We start from the raw sequence: 18,893 nt of genomic DNA, 5'->3' as shown, positions 1-18,893 counted from the left end.
GGCGAAAATGCTGCAATTGCGATAGCAGTTACAGGGACACTCCAGGCGAATTTCTGCTGTCGACTTAACCGTGAGGTCCCGTATAAAGCTAAAAGTCGATGAGGTCTTAAAATGCGATGAGGCCCTGCTTATTTGTGCATTCATAACACCATGTTTATTAATTAGTAGGCGAATGTTTACTCTAATGTTCATAGATAAAACTACAACCCTTATTTGTGTAGTGTGTGGTGGTGGACGGTTAAACAATCGGTTGTGCTGCGTGCACTATCCGATCTTGGAGGTTATGTTAACACAGTCGTCATGCCAGGCCACTTGTACTGTGGTGTTGGGCGATAACAACAGCAATCGCTGCTGTTATCGTCTGTGTTTCTCTTTTCAGCACTACGCACCTAGTAGTTTCCTGTCGAGAAAGCTGTATGCGTCTAAGCATTGCGTAGATGTAAACTGCCGGGTGCACATACTATTGTGTGTAATTTGCTTGATTGGCATGTTCAGTCGCACATTTGGATTACATTTTGTTGCACAACTGAGCACTTTTTCGTGAATGCGTTGAATTGTACAATAACTTCTGCTTCTTCATTCCAGATTTATACTGTAAGCATTGCCTTTTGCATGCCTTTCCTGTTCTTTCTATGAGCATTGTGTATGCATATGTTATGCTGTCTAATATAAATTCCTCTTTAAAAATTGAGCTCTTGTCATGGTCATGTAAGCATGCAGAGCAGCCATTGTTATATCAGCTGTCGCCTTACTTCGCCTTACTTATGGTGCTGCACATGCTAGAAATCTTAATTGCGCGAATCTCTTGTTCATTTATGCCGTACATATTGGTAAAGAACTGTTTTAGTATGTCGGCAGGCAGCATTATTGCAGAATTCTTTTCTTTTCTGCGTGTTTTCACTCAATACAAGGGTAAGAAGTGTATGAACACTTGGTTTCATGTGGCAGCGGAGTTTTATGTGTGTGCAGCTTTCACGTTAGCTCCTCCCTTACCCCTTCTTTTGTTCTTTTGTCTGCAGAGCAGATGCACTCTTAGTCTTCCACACCATTCCAGTCACTTCAACAATGGACCCTTAAATCATACAGAAAGAGAAGGCTCAGGGATCAAAGTACACATTTCACATGTGTTGCATACAAGTGTCCAGAAGTGCAGAAATAACAGCCGTTTGCCTTTGAATTACCATATGTTGTTCTTTTTCTCTTCACACTCTGTTCTCTTTACTGTTTTATTTTTTCCTTCTGTGGCAATAAACATTACATGAACATTACATGTTTCCCTGCAGATCTCTGACATCACATTCACCCAGAACAACGAGAACCTAACTGCAAAGGATGCTCTCCTTCGCTGGGCTCAGCGAACTACCGACCGATATCCAGGCGTCAAGGTGCGGGACTTCACCACCAGCTGGCGTGATGGATTGGCCTTCAATGCTATCATTCATCGAAACCGGTGAGGCTCATGTTTCATACACATGCTCACCATCTTCTTGAAAATTTGAAGGTCTAATTTTTAACTTTCTGTCATTTGAACTTTTTTTTCATAGAAGTTAGCTTCTTACAAAATGACTTACTTTGCCTACATGTGATTTTCTTAGTAGATTGTCTTGGGGATTCTTCCGACTTCTTTGCTAACTTTGGAAACTAGTTTGGCTTACAGGTACCTATTACCCTGCTAAAATGTGTTTTCAATACCGCGTATGTTTCAGATTTTGTATGTACTTATACTGCTGTATATTGGCGCATCTTCTTGTTTTTATTTGTAAGATTGTTTCAGGCCTACTAAATTTTTTTAGTAAGTGTTGGCACAGCCATACGCTGTTATATTGCCGCCATACCATGAAGGGTCGCATGCCAGGTCATTTAGCTTGCTTTCTTGCCTATTTGTGCGCATTTGTTTGTTCACAAACGGCGGTAATTGTTCTTACGCAGACCCGACCTCGTGGACTTCCGTTCGTGTCGGACACGAACAGTCCGCGAGAACCTTGAGGTGGCCTTCTCTGTGGCTGAGCGAGAGCTCGGTGTCACAAGGCTGCTGGACCCCGAAGGTGAGCTATAAATTCGCTCTTTACTGCTTCTCGTTTGTCAACCAGGTTATGATTACCCTTATTGGTGAAGCACTGGTTTCTAAACTTCATACTCGCTTTAAAGACGAGTACTGCAAGGCCTTGTATCCTTATCCCCAAAGTATGCGTATGGCACAAATGCAAGTTGTCTTGTTAAAGACTTGTTAAGTGGTAGTGCAGGAAATCGAATCGACAACAGTGTGCATATTTAGTGTGCTGGGTAAGAGGTCGCCAGCGTTGCAGAAATAAAAGAGCAAGTGGTGCTGAGTGGGATTGTCTTTACTGTTTGTGGAGCCAAACAGTAAAGGCTATTTGTTGAGCCCTTGGCACATATCCTGCGAGCCTCTCTAGCAAAGTGTGATGTGAAATGTAGCCCTCTGTATTTTTCAGTGGCTGCTAAGTGCTGCCAAAACCTTGGGACACCTAAAAGCAGTACTTTGGTAGTAGTTGCTAACAGTTCGCGGGGCACCTTTAGAGCCATGTCAACTTATTTTCATCACATGTCATTCGGAAGCAAAAGAGCAGCAGCACACAATGAAAGTTGTCCGTGATCTACGAACAACAGGTAGTTGAACCTCACTTATAATGAAGTGGCATCCAACACGAAAATATGTTCATTTTATCAAATATTTGTTATAAGCATAGACTTGTGTCCTATTGGCGAGGACAATCTTATACTTACTTCATTAATTATATCTGATAATTTGTTAGATCCATGCTCGTCATACAGTTAACTTCCATTAATTTGAGCCTGGCGGGACCGGCGAAATTGATCCAATTATGCAGTGAATCGAACTATACAGGATGCAGAAAAATTGTCAAAACACACTGCTGGTTCATTTGGCAGTATTTGCCCGACTCTAACACGCCCCTGAATCAAGTGCGCAGCCGCTTTCTGTATACATAAAAAGTAGAAAACTAATGTGGAAATGATGTTAAAGGCCCTAAACAAAGAAGAAATTAAAGAATCTAATTCTAAAAAATCAAATTAACCAGAGTTCAATAACAGAAGTTTACTGTATTGAGGTTTGGTTGTATAATATGTCTGGGTATGTGCTGCCGCCACAGTGGACCACTGGTTTACATACGTTGTGGAGCAGCTGGTCAGCCATTGTAAAATTACAGGAGGCTATGTCTGAACAATAATAAAGGATGTTCAACTCAAGTGAATTTGTTGCGGCGCAGATGTGGACACCCCCCAGCCCGATGAAAAGTCCCTCATCACATACATCTCCTCGCTGTATGATGTGTTCCCTGAGCCAGCGAGCCACCACCCGTTTGCGGAAGACGAGAAGCTGCGCAAGGCAGAAGAGTACCGGGACCTCTCGAGCAACCTCCACACGTGGCTGCGCCAGAGTACGGCATTGTTGCAGAGCCGCAGCTTCCCACCCACGCTCTCCGAGGTGAAGCAGCTGCAGACGGAGAACGTGCGCTTCCGCCAAGAGGAGGTGCCCCCACGGCTGCAGGACAAGCAGCGGCTGACCAAGCTGTGGCGTGACGAAGTGCACTCACTGGTGCGGGAGCAGCGGCTGCACGTGGATGTCGAGCTCACACCCGACAACCTCGAGGCATCCTGGCAGCGCATGCTGGCCGCACATGCTGACCGGGAGCGGGCTCTGCGGGATGAAGCAACGCGGCTCGAGAAGCTGCAGAGGCTAGCTGAGAAGGTATGAGTGGCCACGGGCGGGGGGGGGGCGCTGGGCTCGTGCCCGACCAGCTTTCCGGCCCCCGTATATATATATATATATATTTCTTGCCCTTGAAGAAACTTAGTTTGACCTCGAAGGATTGTTCACTGTAGTGACGGCCTTATGTGAGAATTTACAAGACCTCATAGTAGGAGACAGTTCACTTTCGCAGCCTGAGCCTTCTCGCACCACCAAGAATCTGGCATCTCTTGGTGGTGTAATCTTCGTTCGTGTAATTGTCGTATACTTCGCTATCACCAATACTGCTTCGCCTTTCAGGTGAAACTGCAGCCTCTCTCCTTTTTTTGCTTTTGCTGCGAGTCCGAGTGTAAGTGCTGCTGCACATGACTGCCGCTGATTCTGATTTCGAGTGAATCTGGCTTGGCCTCATTTTGGTTACTTAGCGAGTTGTACAAGGTGCCCCAGCTATCATGCACCAATACTTAAAAAAAATAGCAGTTGTGTTAGTCGAAGAAAACCTAGTGCATATTGTTTCCAGTACAGTGGAGTAGCCGCCAGTGATTTTTTTCGTTACGTAGATTCAATTAGGTAATTGTAATGAATTATCTAACTCAAGCACTACTGTCCTAGTTTCATAGTGTCAATGAGGCATTTGTAGGCACTCCCAAATGACATCTAACTGTGGTGTTTTCAGCGACATGTTGATTACATACAATTTTTTCCGATTGGCAAAGGAACCTCATGAAATATGAAAAATACCATGTGACTGCGTTTCCACCCGCATCATAAAGGAGTGCCATCGAATAAGCTGATTGAAAGCAACTGCATTGCCTATTGCAAAGCCGAAGAGACAGCGCATCTTCTTGATGATGGTATGGAAGGAGCGCCAACAGCCAGTTTCGGGGCTTCGCAGCTATTTCTTGCTCTAATTTCTATCTCACACTTATCCGTCTCTGAAGGGCGACTGATCACATTGATAACAAAAGCCCCTTTATAATGCGACCGAAGCACCGCTCTGATCACGGACGAAACGCGAAAAGCAATGGAACAGGCATAGAATGTTTCAAGATCCTGGCTCTGCTTGCACTGCGTCTAAAGAATGCGGGCACAGCTATGTTTCGTGTCAGAAACTTGCTTTAGACCAAAGGCAACAAAGTGACTTTTATTTTTCATGAGAGTATATATGTGTTGCAAAAACAGGTTCGTGGCAAAAAATAAAAGCGAAATGTTCAGACTGGGAAGCAAACCACTTGTAGAGAAAAGGCAAAACCGATGTGTTCAGAAAAGTAATTATACCACTTCTAATTTAGCCGAATTGGTGATCAGGACATCTCCACAAAAACAAAACAAGACAAACCAAAAAAGAACATCAGATTTAAGTGTGTCCTTATTATCTATGAATTTGAAAGTGCCATTGAACACCAGCTGCTGCCTAGAGGATGTGTTTGAGTAGGTCTCCCTCTGCAGCTACGCATTACTGAGTCTGCTTTTTTTGCATCTTCTCTGGTTTTCTTGATGACGAACGCTGGAATTCTACGGCAGGCATTCGTTATCCTTGCCTTGAGCTTATCTGACATCAATCTCGATCATGTAAGCACAATCTTTCATATAACCTCTAAAAAATAAATCAAATGGAGAGAGGTCAGGTGACCTAGCCGGCCAGTTTACAGGCCCATGCCTTCTAGTCTGTTGTGCGTGAAAAGCCACATTCCGCCAGTTTCGTGCTCGGCTGCTGCTGTGTGCTGGTACTTCATCTTGCTGATACCATAAAGTGGAAGACATGACAGCGAGACTTCGGTGAGAAACTCATCCACCACTCCTTCAAGGATTTCGTTCATGTAGCGCTGTCCAGTCAGCGTGTGATCGAAGAAGATGGGACTGATTATATTATAGCACCAGCGTGAATTTTGCACCTCCCATTGAACGACCACTGGTACTGGTACCAATTGCACTTTACCCAGTGTGCATTGTAGTCACTCCAATAGTGTGCATTATGCAAATTTACCTGTGCGTTTCTGTGAAAATTGGCTTCATCTGTGCACATGATGTTGCTCAGAAAGTTCGGTGACTTATCGGCTTTTGTGAGGACCCAATTAGAGAAATTTAGATGATTCTACAGGTCGCTATCTTCTGAGCATTCATGCTCGTTAAGGTGGTATGGGTGAAAGGCTGTCGTTTAGAATCCTCCAAGCTGATTTGGAAATTGGTACCTGGGTGGCCACGTCCTGCACGCTAGCATGAGGGTTTGAGGCCATAAGTGCTAGAACATCCGTGCATAGGCTAGGACTCAAAGATGAAGTCGTCTGCTAATACTTCTTGAAGCTGTCAATTTGTCGCAGGTTTTCATAATTTCTGATGATAGTCGATGTGTTTGGTCTACCACCACACTTCCGTAACTGATATATATATTTGCGGCCTTCCTCTTGTCATTTCCAGCTCCCAAGGCAAGGATCATGTTTACCTTCTGCATATTAGAGAAAGACATGGCGACTGGGACGAAACAAAATGCACCTTTAAGCCTTTGCACTGACGTTGTGTTTCACTTTTTTGATTATAGGTTTGGTGGCAAAAAATAAAATAAAATAGAACATAAAACAATCAGTGCACTTTATCTACGCTAAGACAACAGCTATCAGAGCTTTTTTGCAACTAACGCCTAATACGACGTGTTACTTCAGGCGGGGCACGGCAGATGAGGAACTAGCTCGTTCACAATGTTTTCTTTATTTCTTTCATTTAGTTCTGGCTAACTGAGAGGGAGCTTGTTCGAGAGCGTTGCTTTAGGATATGGGTGGGAGCACAGTCACGTAGTATTTTCCATATTTCGCAGGATTTATTTATCAGTCTGGAAAATTAGTACACAATTTGTACGTCACCGGAAACACCCCACTTAGATGTGCCTTGGTTGTGCCTATAAATGCCCCATTGACACTTTGGTAATTAGGATAGTATGGCTCAACTTGGATAATTATTTACAGTTACCTAATTAAATCTCAGTAACGAAAAAATTACTGGCAGCTACTCCACTATACTGGAAACAATATGCACTAGGTTTTTTCTGAGTAAGACATTGACCTTTTTAAAAATCTTGGTACATGATAGTTAATTGGGACACCCTGTATATTTATGACCTCTGCATGCAAGTGACTATGTTTCCATCCCTAATAAATGTTGTAGATTATCAGAAATTTTTTTTTTTTTGAATCAGTCGTTAGCATTGCTTACTGAAAGGAGAAGCAATACTGAGACATACATCATTCACCTGCATTTCACATGCCGTTGATAAAAGACTCTGCCGAAGGGGTCACTGAAGTCTACACGTTGTTTCTAGGTCAAAAAAGCATGCAAAGCATTTCGAAGCGAGGTGAACATACAGCAACATATTCATTCTCTAGGCATAGGCTATCCACACCTTTAAAAATAAGTGTTAATTGGCCACCTCCTTCTCATTAAAACTATAATTAACTTTGTCCTGTGTATAAATTTAAATATATTGTGTATGTGCATGGTGTTTACAGTGGAAATTTAAAACAATGTTGAAGCGAGATAATACAGATGAGGCCCGCCGCTGGTACTTCTAATGCGCTGGTCCTCCTATTGTCAGGATTCGCAGAAATAAAGCAAAGCATGAAATAAAAGCCGTGCATGTCCACCCGAACAATGAAGCAGTAAGCTATTAGTCACAATAAAATTTTAAGTGAACAGGTTGAGGCAACTCAAAACAAACCTCGGGTGATGTGGGTGACAAAACTCTTGCAATGGCACTTTTAGGTGGGAGGGCTCTGCCCCCTCCGGAAAACTCCAGAGGGGTCTCGGGGCCCTGGAGCTCCCTCGTAGTCGGCGCCTATGATGGGGGCAATGCTTAGCATAGAGCTGTAATGTGCAGTTTCATGTGGCGGTTTTCTATTAAGAAGATATAGTATGATGGCTTGTGCTTACGTTTTGAACATTCAGTGGTGTCTGCTTAGAGGCATGCACTTGTTACTGCCGTAGGCACATGTAGGGTACCTACCCACCAAGAAGGGCTTTATCTTGTTTAAGCACTCCGCCCCTAGCACCTCTGCATTGGTGGTTAATTTTAGCTGTGTGCAGGCTAACTGCAAAATTGCCAACTGTCCAGAATAGAGCCATTGAAGAATATTTATTTGAATATAAATGAACAGGGATTAATTTTTTGGCATCTCCAACTTCAAGAATGTGCATGATATTGTTGCAAATTACCTCTCTTTCCTAGTCGTCTGTGAATTCTGTGGAAGGCGCTGTAAAATCTCAGCACTTTTCAGCAGGGTCATTGCCTTGCTTGGTGCTGGGAATAACATTGTTTTTCCTTCTTTGACAGGTCCATCGCGAGGCCAAGAACTGCGATGCTCGCCTGGACGATGTGGAGCGGCGCATATCGGAGGAGGAGCCACGGCTTGGGCGGCTGCATCCGGCCGACGCCAAGCGCGTCTGCGACCAGGTGGACCGTGACTTGCGCCACATTGAGGACACCCTCAAGGCTCTATTCCGAGATGTGCAGCTGCTTTTTGATGGCCGTTATCACCGGGCTTCAGAGCTGCACAAGCTGTGAGCATTCATTTTCTCTCATCTGTTTCACAAATGGGACGGCCTGTCTGGCAAAAATTTTCTATAAGGGATCTAGTGGCCTAAGCAGATTATTGGCTTAGGACTCCTGCTCCTTAGGACTCCTTAGGACTCCTGCTGCTTAGGACTCCCGGGAGCCAGTAACAATACTGGCTGATTAGTCAGTCTCTTTTGGTTTTGTGGGTGCAGCAGCTGGAATTAATCTGTTACAAATTGTCCAAAGTCCATAACAAAGTCTGTGTCCATAATTGGCTTTTTGCTGACAAAGTAGTGTTCAGGCTTCGGCGGTACCATTTTCTAGAGCAGGCATTACTTGCCTGATTGGTACTGATTGCAGTAATCGCGTAATTTTACTTGGTGTCAAATTGCATACACCTATCATGGTGTCTTACAACAAGCTTTCTAACTGTTTTGCAGGAAGCTCTTGTACTCGGAAGTGTTATATTTTGTCTTCTCCTTTTTGTTCCACTCTCTCTGACAGATGCTTGATTAATCACTTTTGTAGTTAGTTCTGCTCGATTTGATGTCCTTAATGATTTCCTTGTTTGAGGGAAGGTCATGAGGGCTATGTTGCATGTAAATGACTCTGAGGGAAGTTACAAGATTTGTCGTGTGGCAAAAGCTCACGCACGGTCTTCTGGGAGGTGGTGGGACTCACTTTGGGCAAGTCAAAATATGGCCCCTGTTGGACACGGTCACGTGATCTTTCTGGCTCAGAATGAGTACCCTACCATTGCGGTTGTGAGTTTAGTTGTGAGGTGGCCGAGTCTCTTCAGGGGGAGTTGCGCCATAAATTTCGTCATGTCCACTTCCACTGGTTTATCAGTCAGTGCACCATGAAAGTGATATTTATATGGCCTTTGCTGGCCAGTATTGAGCAGTTACAGATACCTCTCTTTCCTCTGTGCACTCAGGGTCCAGAAATTGCACCAGCGCTGGTCAGACCTCCGGCTGGCATACCAGCAGCGGCTGCTGGCACCGCTCTCGAGCAAGCAGTACAAGCTTGAGGAGCGAAAGGTGACCAAGCAGCGGCAGGTGATCTCTGAAAGCCGGCTGGTGGAGACGCACGAGTACCTCAAGTTCCTGCAGAGCTGCCTCGACTGGGTGCAGGAGAAGCTGCGACAGCTCGAGACCGTTGAGTGGGGCTGTGAGGTGCCTGCTGTGCAGTCAGCCCTAGATCGGCACCAGGCCGACCACCGGCTCATCGACCAGTTCCAGAAAAATGTGGACATGTGCATCTCGAGGCAGGGACACTTTGAAGAAGGCAGTGAGGAACGTGCGCAGTACCAGAAGCAGCTGGCGCAGCTGGAGCGTGACTACTCTGAGCTGCTGGTGCTGTCCAACAAGCGACTGAGCGACCTGGATGCGCTGCTCGAGTTTGCCCAGTCAGCAGCCGCCGAGCTGCGCTGGCTGCAGGTATGGCTAATGATCTCCTATGCCTCCTGCTCGGTTCTTCTTGCTAAACCAGCTGTGCAATGACAGTTCTAAAGGGTACAACCTCCGTCCAGAAACGGAGAGAAACACCTTTAAATCTGCTCTCACAATAACACGGGCACCTGCTGCTTAATGACAGACAGTGTCCAGTCACTTCTAGAAATTATGGATGCGACTTATACGTGTTGAAGTGGGCGCAGTAAATGCCAACAAATTGAAATGAAGGCAAGGGCATGTGTATTGGTACAATTGACTTTTGGTAACTTGAACCTGATGGGACCAGCCAAATTGATTGAATTGTCTGGTGGGTCGAATTAAACTGGATGCAGAAAAATTGTGAAAACACACTGCTGATCCATTTGTTGGTATTTGCTCGACTTTAACGTGCCCCTGAATCAAATACATGCCTGCTTTCAATGTGCCCAAAGTTAAAAAGCAAGTGTGGAGATAACATTAAACCTCCTAAACAAAGTAGAAATATAACTTGCGTCCGATTTCTTTGCAACATATATTAGGCCCTTGCCCATTTTTCTTGCTTAGTGGCGTCCAGTTTCCTTAAGTCAGCTTCAGTGCAGTACAGCTGCTTTTGTGGCAAATCATGCAAAATCTGCGATTGCTGATTCTGGCCCAATTTTCTTATGGAGGAAAAAAAGGGTGCCTTGGAGTTGGGTAAATACTGGGATCAGACGTGAGCTACTGCTATCTCTTGTAAATCTTCCTAAGGCACAATGCTCTGCTTACTGTACGTTGCAGTGGCGCGCAGTTCAAATTTATTTCGTATGTTCACGTAGACACCACTATTTCGGATTTTGGCACCTATGACATGCCAAATGCGGTTGCCCTTAGCCAGTAGACTTGCGGCGGCACCCCGCGGCGGTCACAGTATCTGCGCTTCGTAGCAGACTGCAGCCACATGCAACTGCAGCATTTGCTTTGGGAATGATGGGGCTAGAATGCTAGCTCGAGCTCTTATGCTCCTGTCATGCTGTGCTACGTGGTGTGGACCAACTTTGTCCTGCCCAGCTTGGCCAACTGATAGCAGCCACATCCAACTTGCGCCCAGTTTGAAGCGCTCATTACGAAGCGAAGTCTGCCATTGCATCCAACCAGCAGCAACCAGAAGTGAGCACGTGCTGGCTAGCGTGTGTGGGGTCTGACCTTAACTTTCATGTGGTTCGGGGCTAGTTGAGTGTTCAAAATTGTTATAAATTAGTGAAACCTGATGGCTACGACACCGATAGGCAGGGTTGCCAAACCTTATTCCTACAGCGGTGGCCGCGGCCAAGTGTGAGTGGGTGATAGTCGGCTTCTTCCGGAAGCTTGTAGTTACTATCGAAATATGGAAGCAGATTTTCGCTTACTTCAGCCTGTTTATTAAACTGTGTCAATAACTATGCACAGTAACCGTAGGAGGAAGTGCACTTATCCAAACACCCTTCTTGATTGATATAAGCTTGTGGGTGAACAAAAATCACAGACGCTGGTGCCTGGTGGCCATAAATTACATTTTAAGCCGAGCCCGCTCAATCGGGCAGAAGCCTGATTCCACTGATTTCACTGCTCGTGCACTGTCGGCATTCTGGGCTTGTCCTTGTCGTACTTTGTAACCGGAATGTTGTGGCATGTAGTAGTGTGCTACAGAGCCCCCCTTCTAGTGAGGAAGCCGTGAGCTGGATGAAAGGCAAGGCGCGGATGGCGGTGATGCGAACAGCACACGGTGAGTAAGACTGGCCTGATTGGGAGGGAATGCGACGGCAGAAGTGACTAAACTAGACAGGCTTAAGACGGTCAACAGAGACCGTATCTTCTCGCGTATTGATGAGCAATAGAAAGTATTTAGGTGCATGCTTGAGTGCTTTGAACGGACCATCATACAGGGGCCTTAAGGGAGGACACACAACATTGGGGGGCACAAAGATGTGCTTGCAGTTCTCAAGGCCAGGGTTGACATATACACGCCAGGAAGAACATCGTTGTTGAGAGAAACGACAGCACTCATAGCGCTGAGTAGACACAAGTATCCGTATTCAGAAATGCAACTTAACTTGAAGCTCATGCTTGACTTGATATAAATGACGCCTGGTGCGAACGCGCTGAAGACGCTCATTCCATTTCTTTTGGTGCGTTGACAACAGGCGTAGGCGAGCTGTCTAATTTCACGGGGAGCATAGGAGGTGCTGCTGGACGCTAGGACGTAAGTCAGTGGTTTAGGGTCGGTAAGGACATGGAAGGAGCTTCCCTCGAGAAAATGTCGAAAGTGCTTCACAGCCAAATAGATGGCGAGCAGCTCTCAGCTGAGCAGGCTGTAGCGGCGCTCAGGGGGCACAAGCTCCTTGTAAAAGAAGGTGCTGGGCTGCCAAGCACCAGCAATGACCTGCTGCAGTACTGCACTGAAAGCGGTGTTCAATGCGTCAACTAGGACAGATGTTGAGGCGTCGTATTTGGGATGGACGAGGAGTGTCACGCTGGCAATGGCTTCTTTGATGCCTTTATACGCGTGCTCAGCAGTATCGTTCCTGGCCATGAGAGTATTTAATGTCTTGAGGCCCGAGAGAAGGTCGTGTAGAGGCTGCAGTATATTGGTACAGCGAGGAATGAGGTAGCGGTAATAGTTGGCGAGGCCAAGAAATTTGCACAGTTACGTGGGGATGGATGGTTGAGGAAATTCACGGATGACATGATTTTGGCTTCTAGCGCGAAGTGAAACACGGACACAGAAAGGAGCAGACAGGACGAGTGCTAACTCTCAACTAAATTTTTATTAAAACGAAGAACATATATATAGGTGGTTGCAAAAACCGTAGCATAAGAACACGGATTCACGGATGGCTGTGATGCAGGCCGGAAGTGGATGAATGCTGTGTGCGTTGATGTGATGACCGGGGAAATTCAACTCCGTAACGCCGAACTCGCTCTTCGAACCATTAACGACAAGAGCGAGCTTGCCGAGTCTTGCGAGCACTTGATGTAAACAGTTTGTGAGCTTCAGGGGTGGTCCTGTAGATGACGATGTTGTCAAGATAGGTAAAGCAGCACATCAAGCCACGGAATACCTGGTCGATGAGACGCTGAAAGGTCTGGCCCGCATTATGAAGACTGAAAGGCATGCATGGATATTCGAACAGGCCGAGGGGTGTTATAACAGCAGTTTTGGGAATATGTGAGGGTTCCACAGGAATGTGGTGGTAAGCTTTCATCAGGTCAACCTTGCTAAAGATGGTGCAGCTGTGCAGTGCGGACATAAAGTCCTGAATGTGAGGTATTGTGTACCGGTTTGGGACATTGGCCTTGTTGAGAGCACGGTAATCACCGCAAGGGCAGCAATCACTGGTCTTCTTGAGCACCATATGGGGTGGCGAGGCCCAAGGACTGGAGGTGGGACGAATGAAGCCAAGGTCAACTGGTCTCCCGAGCAAACACGGGAGAGCCAGTTGTGGCGATACGATGTATCACGCGGCGAGCGACCGAGGACTGAAAGGAGGGAAGTCGGAAGATGTCCGGAAACTTGACAAGGATGGCTGACCAAGGGTCGGGAATGGCCATGTGCGCTTGGAGAAGCCTAAGCAATGGAGCGTGACAGGAAACTTCTCGGACGGTCAACCTCGTCTCGGAGTCCAACCTGCTGCTGTGCTGTACATTGATGACAAGCTTGTAGTGCCAAAGAAAGTCTGCTCCGATGATGGGCTGGCGCATGGCCGTGATGATAAAGATACAGCGAAAACTACGTCTGAGGCCAATGCCAAGAGTCAGCGACTTTTGTCCATAGGTCCGAATGGTTGATCCGTTGACCGTGGCGAGAGGATGCGAGTCAGGAGAATGGCAGCACTCAGCCAATGTAGGAGGAAGGCTGCAAATCTCGGAGGCAGTATCAACGAGATAGTGGACTTTGATGACATGGTCAGTGACACGGAAAAGGCAACTGGATCTGGGGCCGGGAGCAGTGGTTGCCGTGAGTGTTCGTCCCAACCTTCTCCCACGTAGGAGCAGGGGTGGCGGCGCTGGTTTGTGCAAGAGCCATAGCGACGGTGATACCAGCAATGCGTAACGGGAGGAGGAGAATGGTGTTCAGAGTGACCAGGGCTGGGGCAGCGACTTCAGCTGTCAGTGAGGCTACTCGCTGTATGAGCTCCTTGTTAGCTTTAGGGATACGTGCATAGCTGTCGCCAGTGGTGTGCTGTGGGACGTAGGGTCAGAAGGGTGATGAACTGTGGTCACAGAGAAGAAACCGACATCCATAATCTTGTTGGCCAACTGGGCCAAACATTCCAACGTTGATAATGAAGATGCGGTCAGGATAATGCGCACCTGCAGTGGTAGGCACTGCAGAAAAAGTTCCTGGAGAAGTGCGCTGTCAGTTGAAGGAGCTAGGTCTCCAGCCAAGGCTTGCATGCGATGCAGTAAGTTGGTAGGTTTGCGGTTGCCAAGCTCCTCCAATGTAGGAAGTTGCTGTAATCAATGCTGCTACGTTTCAATGGTGCGCTGGATGAGCATAGCCTTAAGGTGGTCATAGGGGCAGTTGACTGGCAGGAAGCATAGAACATCACAAACAATCGCAGCAGTAATAAGTGAAAGTGCTCCAACGACGTGGTCGAACATGGTCAACTACGAACTGGGGTGGTGGTGACAGAACAATGATTCGGTAATAATGAACCAAAGTTCCAAGTGCGATGACCAGAACTACGGGAGCTTGAGAGCGCAGACATCAAGATCGTGGGGTAGTGGCACTGACGGCAGTACTTGACTGGGAGAATCCAAGGCCGTCGCTGACTGGATAGCAGGCGGACTGCGAAGACAGCGGGGCTCGAGCTCCTTGCAGCAGCAGGCCCAGCGAAGCTGAGGCACCCAGAGCTGAGAGCAATGATTTGGAGCAATTTGGAGTTGCCAATTTGTGGGTGAAGAGAAACTAGACAGACGCTGGTGCTTGGTGTCCACAAATTATATTTTAGCCAAGCCTGCTCAATCGGGAGGAAGCCTGATTCCGCCAATTCTACTGCTCGCACACCATCAGTGGGCTGGGCATGTCATCATCTTTTGTGACTAGACCATTGTGGCACGTAGTAGTGCACTACAAGCTATTCGCCAATAGCAGTAACTTATGGGAGTCTGCTATATTATGAAATAATGTGTCCAGAAAAGAGTGAGGAGCAGACATCTGTTGAAAAGAGAGCGCTTGAGAGAAAGGTGACTTCACACTCTTCTTGTGGTATCTACGTGCCATGTATGACTGGAAAATTTGGCTGACATGTTAACACCAGCATATGCTATCTGCAGGCTGTGTTTTTCTCACCCAACCTGAGGGTTGGTTCAGGACCCCTTTAAGGAATCCTTTTGTTTACTTACCTTTCTTCATTGTTTTTATTCTTAAATGCTGTTCTTTGGTGTTCCATTTTCACCTTTTCCTCAAATTGTCTGGAGTATCATGCTAGGCAGGGCGCCAGGGTAACCTCTGCAGCTCTAACTAAACCCTTATTTGGGCTTTGGCCCTGCAGGAGCGGCAGCAGCCAGAGATCATGCGTGACTGGAGCAGCCCGACCCTGAACCTGGTCGAGCTGGAGCACCATCAAGGGACGCTGACAGCCGAGGTTGAGGCACGCGAGTCGGCCTTCAATGCAACGCTGGACCAGGGGTCATCCCTCGTGCGCCAGCAGCACCCAGCCGCACGCGCTATCGAGGCGCAGCTTAGCGCACTGCAGGCACAGTGGGCTTGGCTGCTCGAGCTGCTGCGCGCCCTAGAGGCCCATCTGCGACATGCCGCGCACTACCACCAGGTACGCTTAAGCACTTCAATTCACATAACACTTAAAGGAACACTAAAGAAGAAAGTCAAGTTAAGCTGTGTCAATGAACTATGCTTCTGAAATACCAGACAGTGCTTGATAAGCCAGGAAAGACGCAAAAGCGAAAGCTGGGGGCAACAGTGCCGTGTCACACCAGGCAGCCATGATGTCATGGATTCTCATGGCATCTGCTTTAAGGCCTTGTTAACTTCTTATTACTAAAGATGGACTACATTGTATTCTAAAGGAGCCAAAGGTTTAACTTGTACTCCAGTCGCACAGGCATACCAAAGGACCTTTAAAAGTTGAGGAGCATAGAGCTTTCAAAGGAACCTTAGTTAAGGGATATGGTCTAGTGCTACACATTCTGCAGATGGTCTCCTCTGAAGCATTTAACAGAAACCAGAAAAGTGATGAAGGAAGAAAAAATTCATCGGCCCTTTCACTCTGTGAACGACGACAACCAGCGAAGCTGTCAGGTGTTCTTCTAAAATGACGAAATTATATACAGTGAAACCTCGTTAAACTGTAGTTGGCCGGAGCTCGGAAAAAGCACATACTAAACGGTAGTACTGTTCAACCGAAATAGCATGAGATCACCCACTTACCTGTCAAAAACGGAACTCAGAGAGAGTGCCATGAAAGGGGAAAAAAACATGCAGTATTTATTCACTTTGCGCGACAAAAGTGTTATTTTCGTTTGATGCCGCGGCTCCCTAGCAGCGACAACAGTGGCCTCAAACTTGCTGAAGCTGCGAGCCAGCTTTCCAGCCAGCCCCCTCTTCTCGACAAACACTCGCACGGCAGATTCCTTGGTGGTGTTAGGTATTTTCCGTGCATGCGTGCGGTAGCGCCGCAGAAGTCGTGGGCTGCCTTTTTCATTTCGAGGTGCTGTTCTCGTCGCGACGATTGCATTCATGAGGCTGACGTAACGCGCAGCTTCTGCCACTGTCAGATCTGAATCGTCCGTGCTGTCGTTTTCCATGTCCTCATCGCTGTCACTAGTCGACACTTCAACAACAACAGAGGCAACAATAAGGAAAAGTCGAACCTCATAGCTGACATCTCTTTGCGGTCGCAGCAGCGCTGCCGAGCAACTTCACATTCCAAATGCCACAAACCGTAGTCAACAGCAGATCCCTGTCGCGTGCTAGCACCGACCTCTTTGTGTCACATTTGATAGCACGAACGATGTTTAATTTTTCTTCTATGCTGAGCACCTGGCGTCTTTTTTATCCGAGCTTCGGCATGACACAAGTCCTCCCTTGCACGACACCACAACGCTCTCTGGCACACCGCCGAAATGATGTTGATGTGTCTTCACGCACAAATGCACAGGGTACTTGGAGGCCGTTGTTTCGATCTCTGAGGCTTGTTCTTCTGCCGGGGCTGCCCTATAGAGACGACGCACCGCTGTGTTTGCGCGAAGAAAAGTGGAAACATTACGTGTTAACTGATACGTACGCAGTGAGCTGGTATGGTTTATGCGGATACAAAACACATTATGTTCAATGGCTGCTGAATTGGGGATTTGACCTTACTACTTTTAAAACGAAACTACTGTTTAAGTGGGTACGGTTTAACGAAGCTTTACTGTATATGTATGGCTATATATACGCAATTAAAGCCCATGTCTTGCCAGTGCTGCTTTGCCACCACCAGCGCTCACGTTCCAGGTTCTGTTCATGAGGCCGCTCGTCACGGGCACGCTACGGATCATCGCCGGGTGGGGCATTGCTACGATGGGCCTTAGTGGCAGCGGCGTCTCACTGCTGGCACTGACATATATGCTGCGAGTCTTTGTCGGTCAGCACAAACCACGGGCCAGGCTTATCGATCAATGCACAATTGGCCTTGGTAGCTTCCCATTGTCATTCTAGAAGGGCATGTTGCTGCTCTTCCAGGTGCACAATAAGCATCCATACCATGGAAGCGTTCAAGAATAACTGCCGATAAAGTCGCTAGGCAACACTGATGTCACTCTATAGATGAACACGCACCAGGCAATTCATATGTGTACATTTATTATGGCTGTAGGAGTTGTAGTCTTAGGGAGGAACTTGGGAGGAACTAGGCATACAGGGTTTATTTACATATTTTTACATTAAACAAGAGATACATTCGACAGTCTAGCATGACTCCCAAACGGAGCACGCAAGACGAAGCATACAGCATACGAGCACGAAGCTCTAAACTCGCTTCTTCTCGAGCACGAGCACACCCTAACAGCCGACAAACAGCTGCTTATAAACACTCCGTCCTTCCGAGGTCCCTAGGTGAGGGAAAATGGCAGTTCACCGCCAATTCGTAGCATCCAACGTCATCGTAGTCGACCCGCCTTTTTGGAGGAGGAGGGCTCACACACAGACGTAGACACTGGTTTCACTGGTTTCACTGCCCCCCACCGAGGTGAGACGGTCTACGCAGAACTTTGTCTTGCCAAAGGGAGGCACCTCTTATTCCCCGAGCTGACCACCGCAGCATCGCTGTGGTTTTCCATTGTCTTGCGTCTTGAAAGGCGCGTGGGACGGTGCCTCCAAGTACAGTCCCTTGGGAACTCCCTCGCTCCCGAAAGACCGGGTTGGTGGTGGCGAGTTTACTAACAACAGTTCGTGCGCCGATCGTGTTTAGTCGTAGCGGCGCCGAAGGGGGTGTTGACACGGCACCTCGTGGTCCCTACAAAACGAGTCACCGTGGCAGGTGTTGAAGGCTTCCATGGTCCTCAGAGAAGCTCGCCATGCTCGCATCTGCAGTGGGCTGAGAAAACTTTGCATGTCGGCACCTCTGCAGGCCGTTCCTAACATGACCTTTACATGGACACGGTTGCTATAGTGACACACCCCCTAGTGGTGGCGAATGAGCACCGTGAACAATGGGTCATCAATCACTCAACTTGACACTTGTAATGAGCACACCAGGAAGAACAATGGGTCGTCTATCACAGGTTTTGAGTCTTATGCTAATGAACCTACAAGGCTAGACTCTCTTCTACACAAGCTCTGAAGACGAACTTTTTTCTTTGTTGACTCGACGGTGTACACGCACGGACACAGAAAATTTGCCAGGATAGCTGTATACAGCTTCACTGTAAAAATATAACATCCTACGCACTGTGGGAATCAATGTACCGTATTTACACGATTGTAATTCGACCTCACAATGCAAGCTTTCCTTGAAATGTAGGAAATTATACAACTCTTTAGTGCAATAAGTACTCTAACCATTGACATCAGAATTCTATATGTTGGCTAGAGATGAAACTCTTGACCGAGAAAGCATAGGAGCACATTACTGGCCTTGTGGCGGCTCATTTCAATGTAGCCTTGTTGAAGCTTTGGCCAATAGAACACATTTAGTGGAGATATGTGCTCAACCGTACAAATACA

General features: G+C 47.1%; 1 protein-coding gene across 13 annotated transcripts in view; it reads left to right on the top strand.

Annotated features, from left to right (window-relative positions):
- The window catches only part of shot (dystonin-like protein short stop), a 315,979-nt gene that overhangs the window by 142,555 nt on the left and 154,531 nt on the right, over positions 1-18,893 (top strand). For all 13 annotated transcript variants that reach the window (XM_065424847.2, XM_065424849.2, XM_065424855.2 and 10 more), the window contains 6 exons: positions 1,284-1,450; positions 1,930-2,045; positions 3,249-3,730; positions 8,052-8,278; positions 9,211-9,712; positions 15,220-15,498. In XM_065424847.2, the coding sequence (XP_065280919.1) occupies positions 1,284-1,450; positions 1,930-2,045; positions 3,249-3,730; positions 8,052-8,278; positions 9,211-9,712; positions 15,220-15,498 (1,773 nt within the window). The remainder of the gene's footprint in view (positions 1-1,283; positions 1,451-1,929; positions 2,046-3,248; positions 3,731-8,051; positions 8,279-9,210; positions 9,713-15,219; positions 15,499-18,893) is intronic.

Source organism: Dermacentor albipictus, chromosome 6 (genome assembly GCF_038994185.2).
Source record: "Dermacentor albipictus isolate Rhodes 1998 colony chromosome 6, USDA_Dalb.pri_finalv2, whole genome shotgun sequence".
Taxonomy (NCBI): Eukaryota; Metazoa; Arthropoda; class Arachnida; order Ixodida; family Ixodidae; genus Dermacentor; species Dermacentor albipictus.
This window is presented reverse-complemented; position numbering and strand designations above follow the sequence as displayed.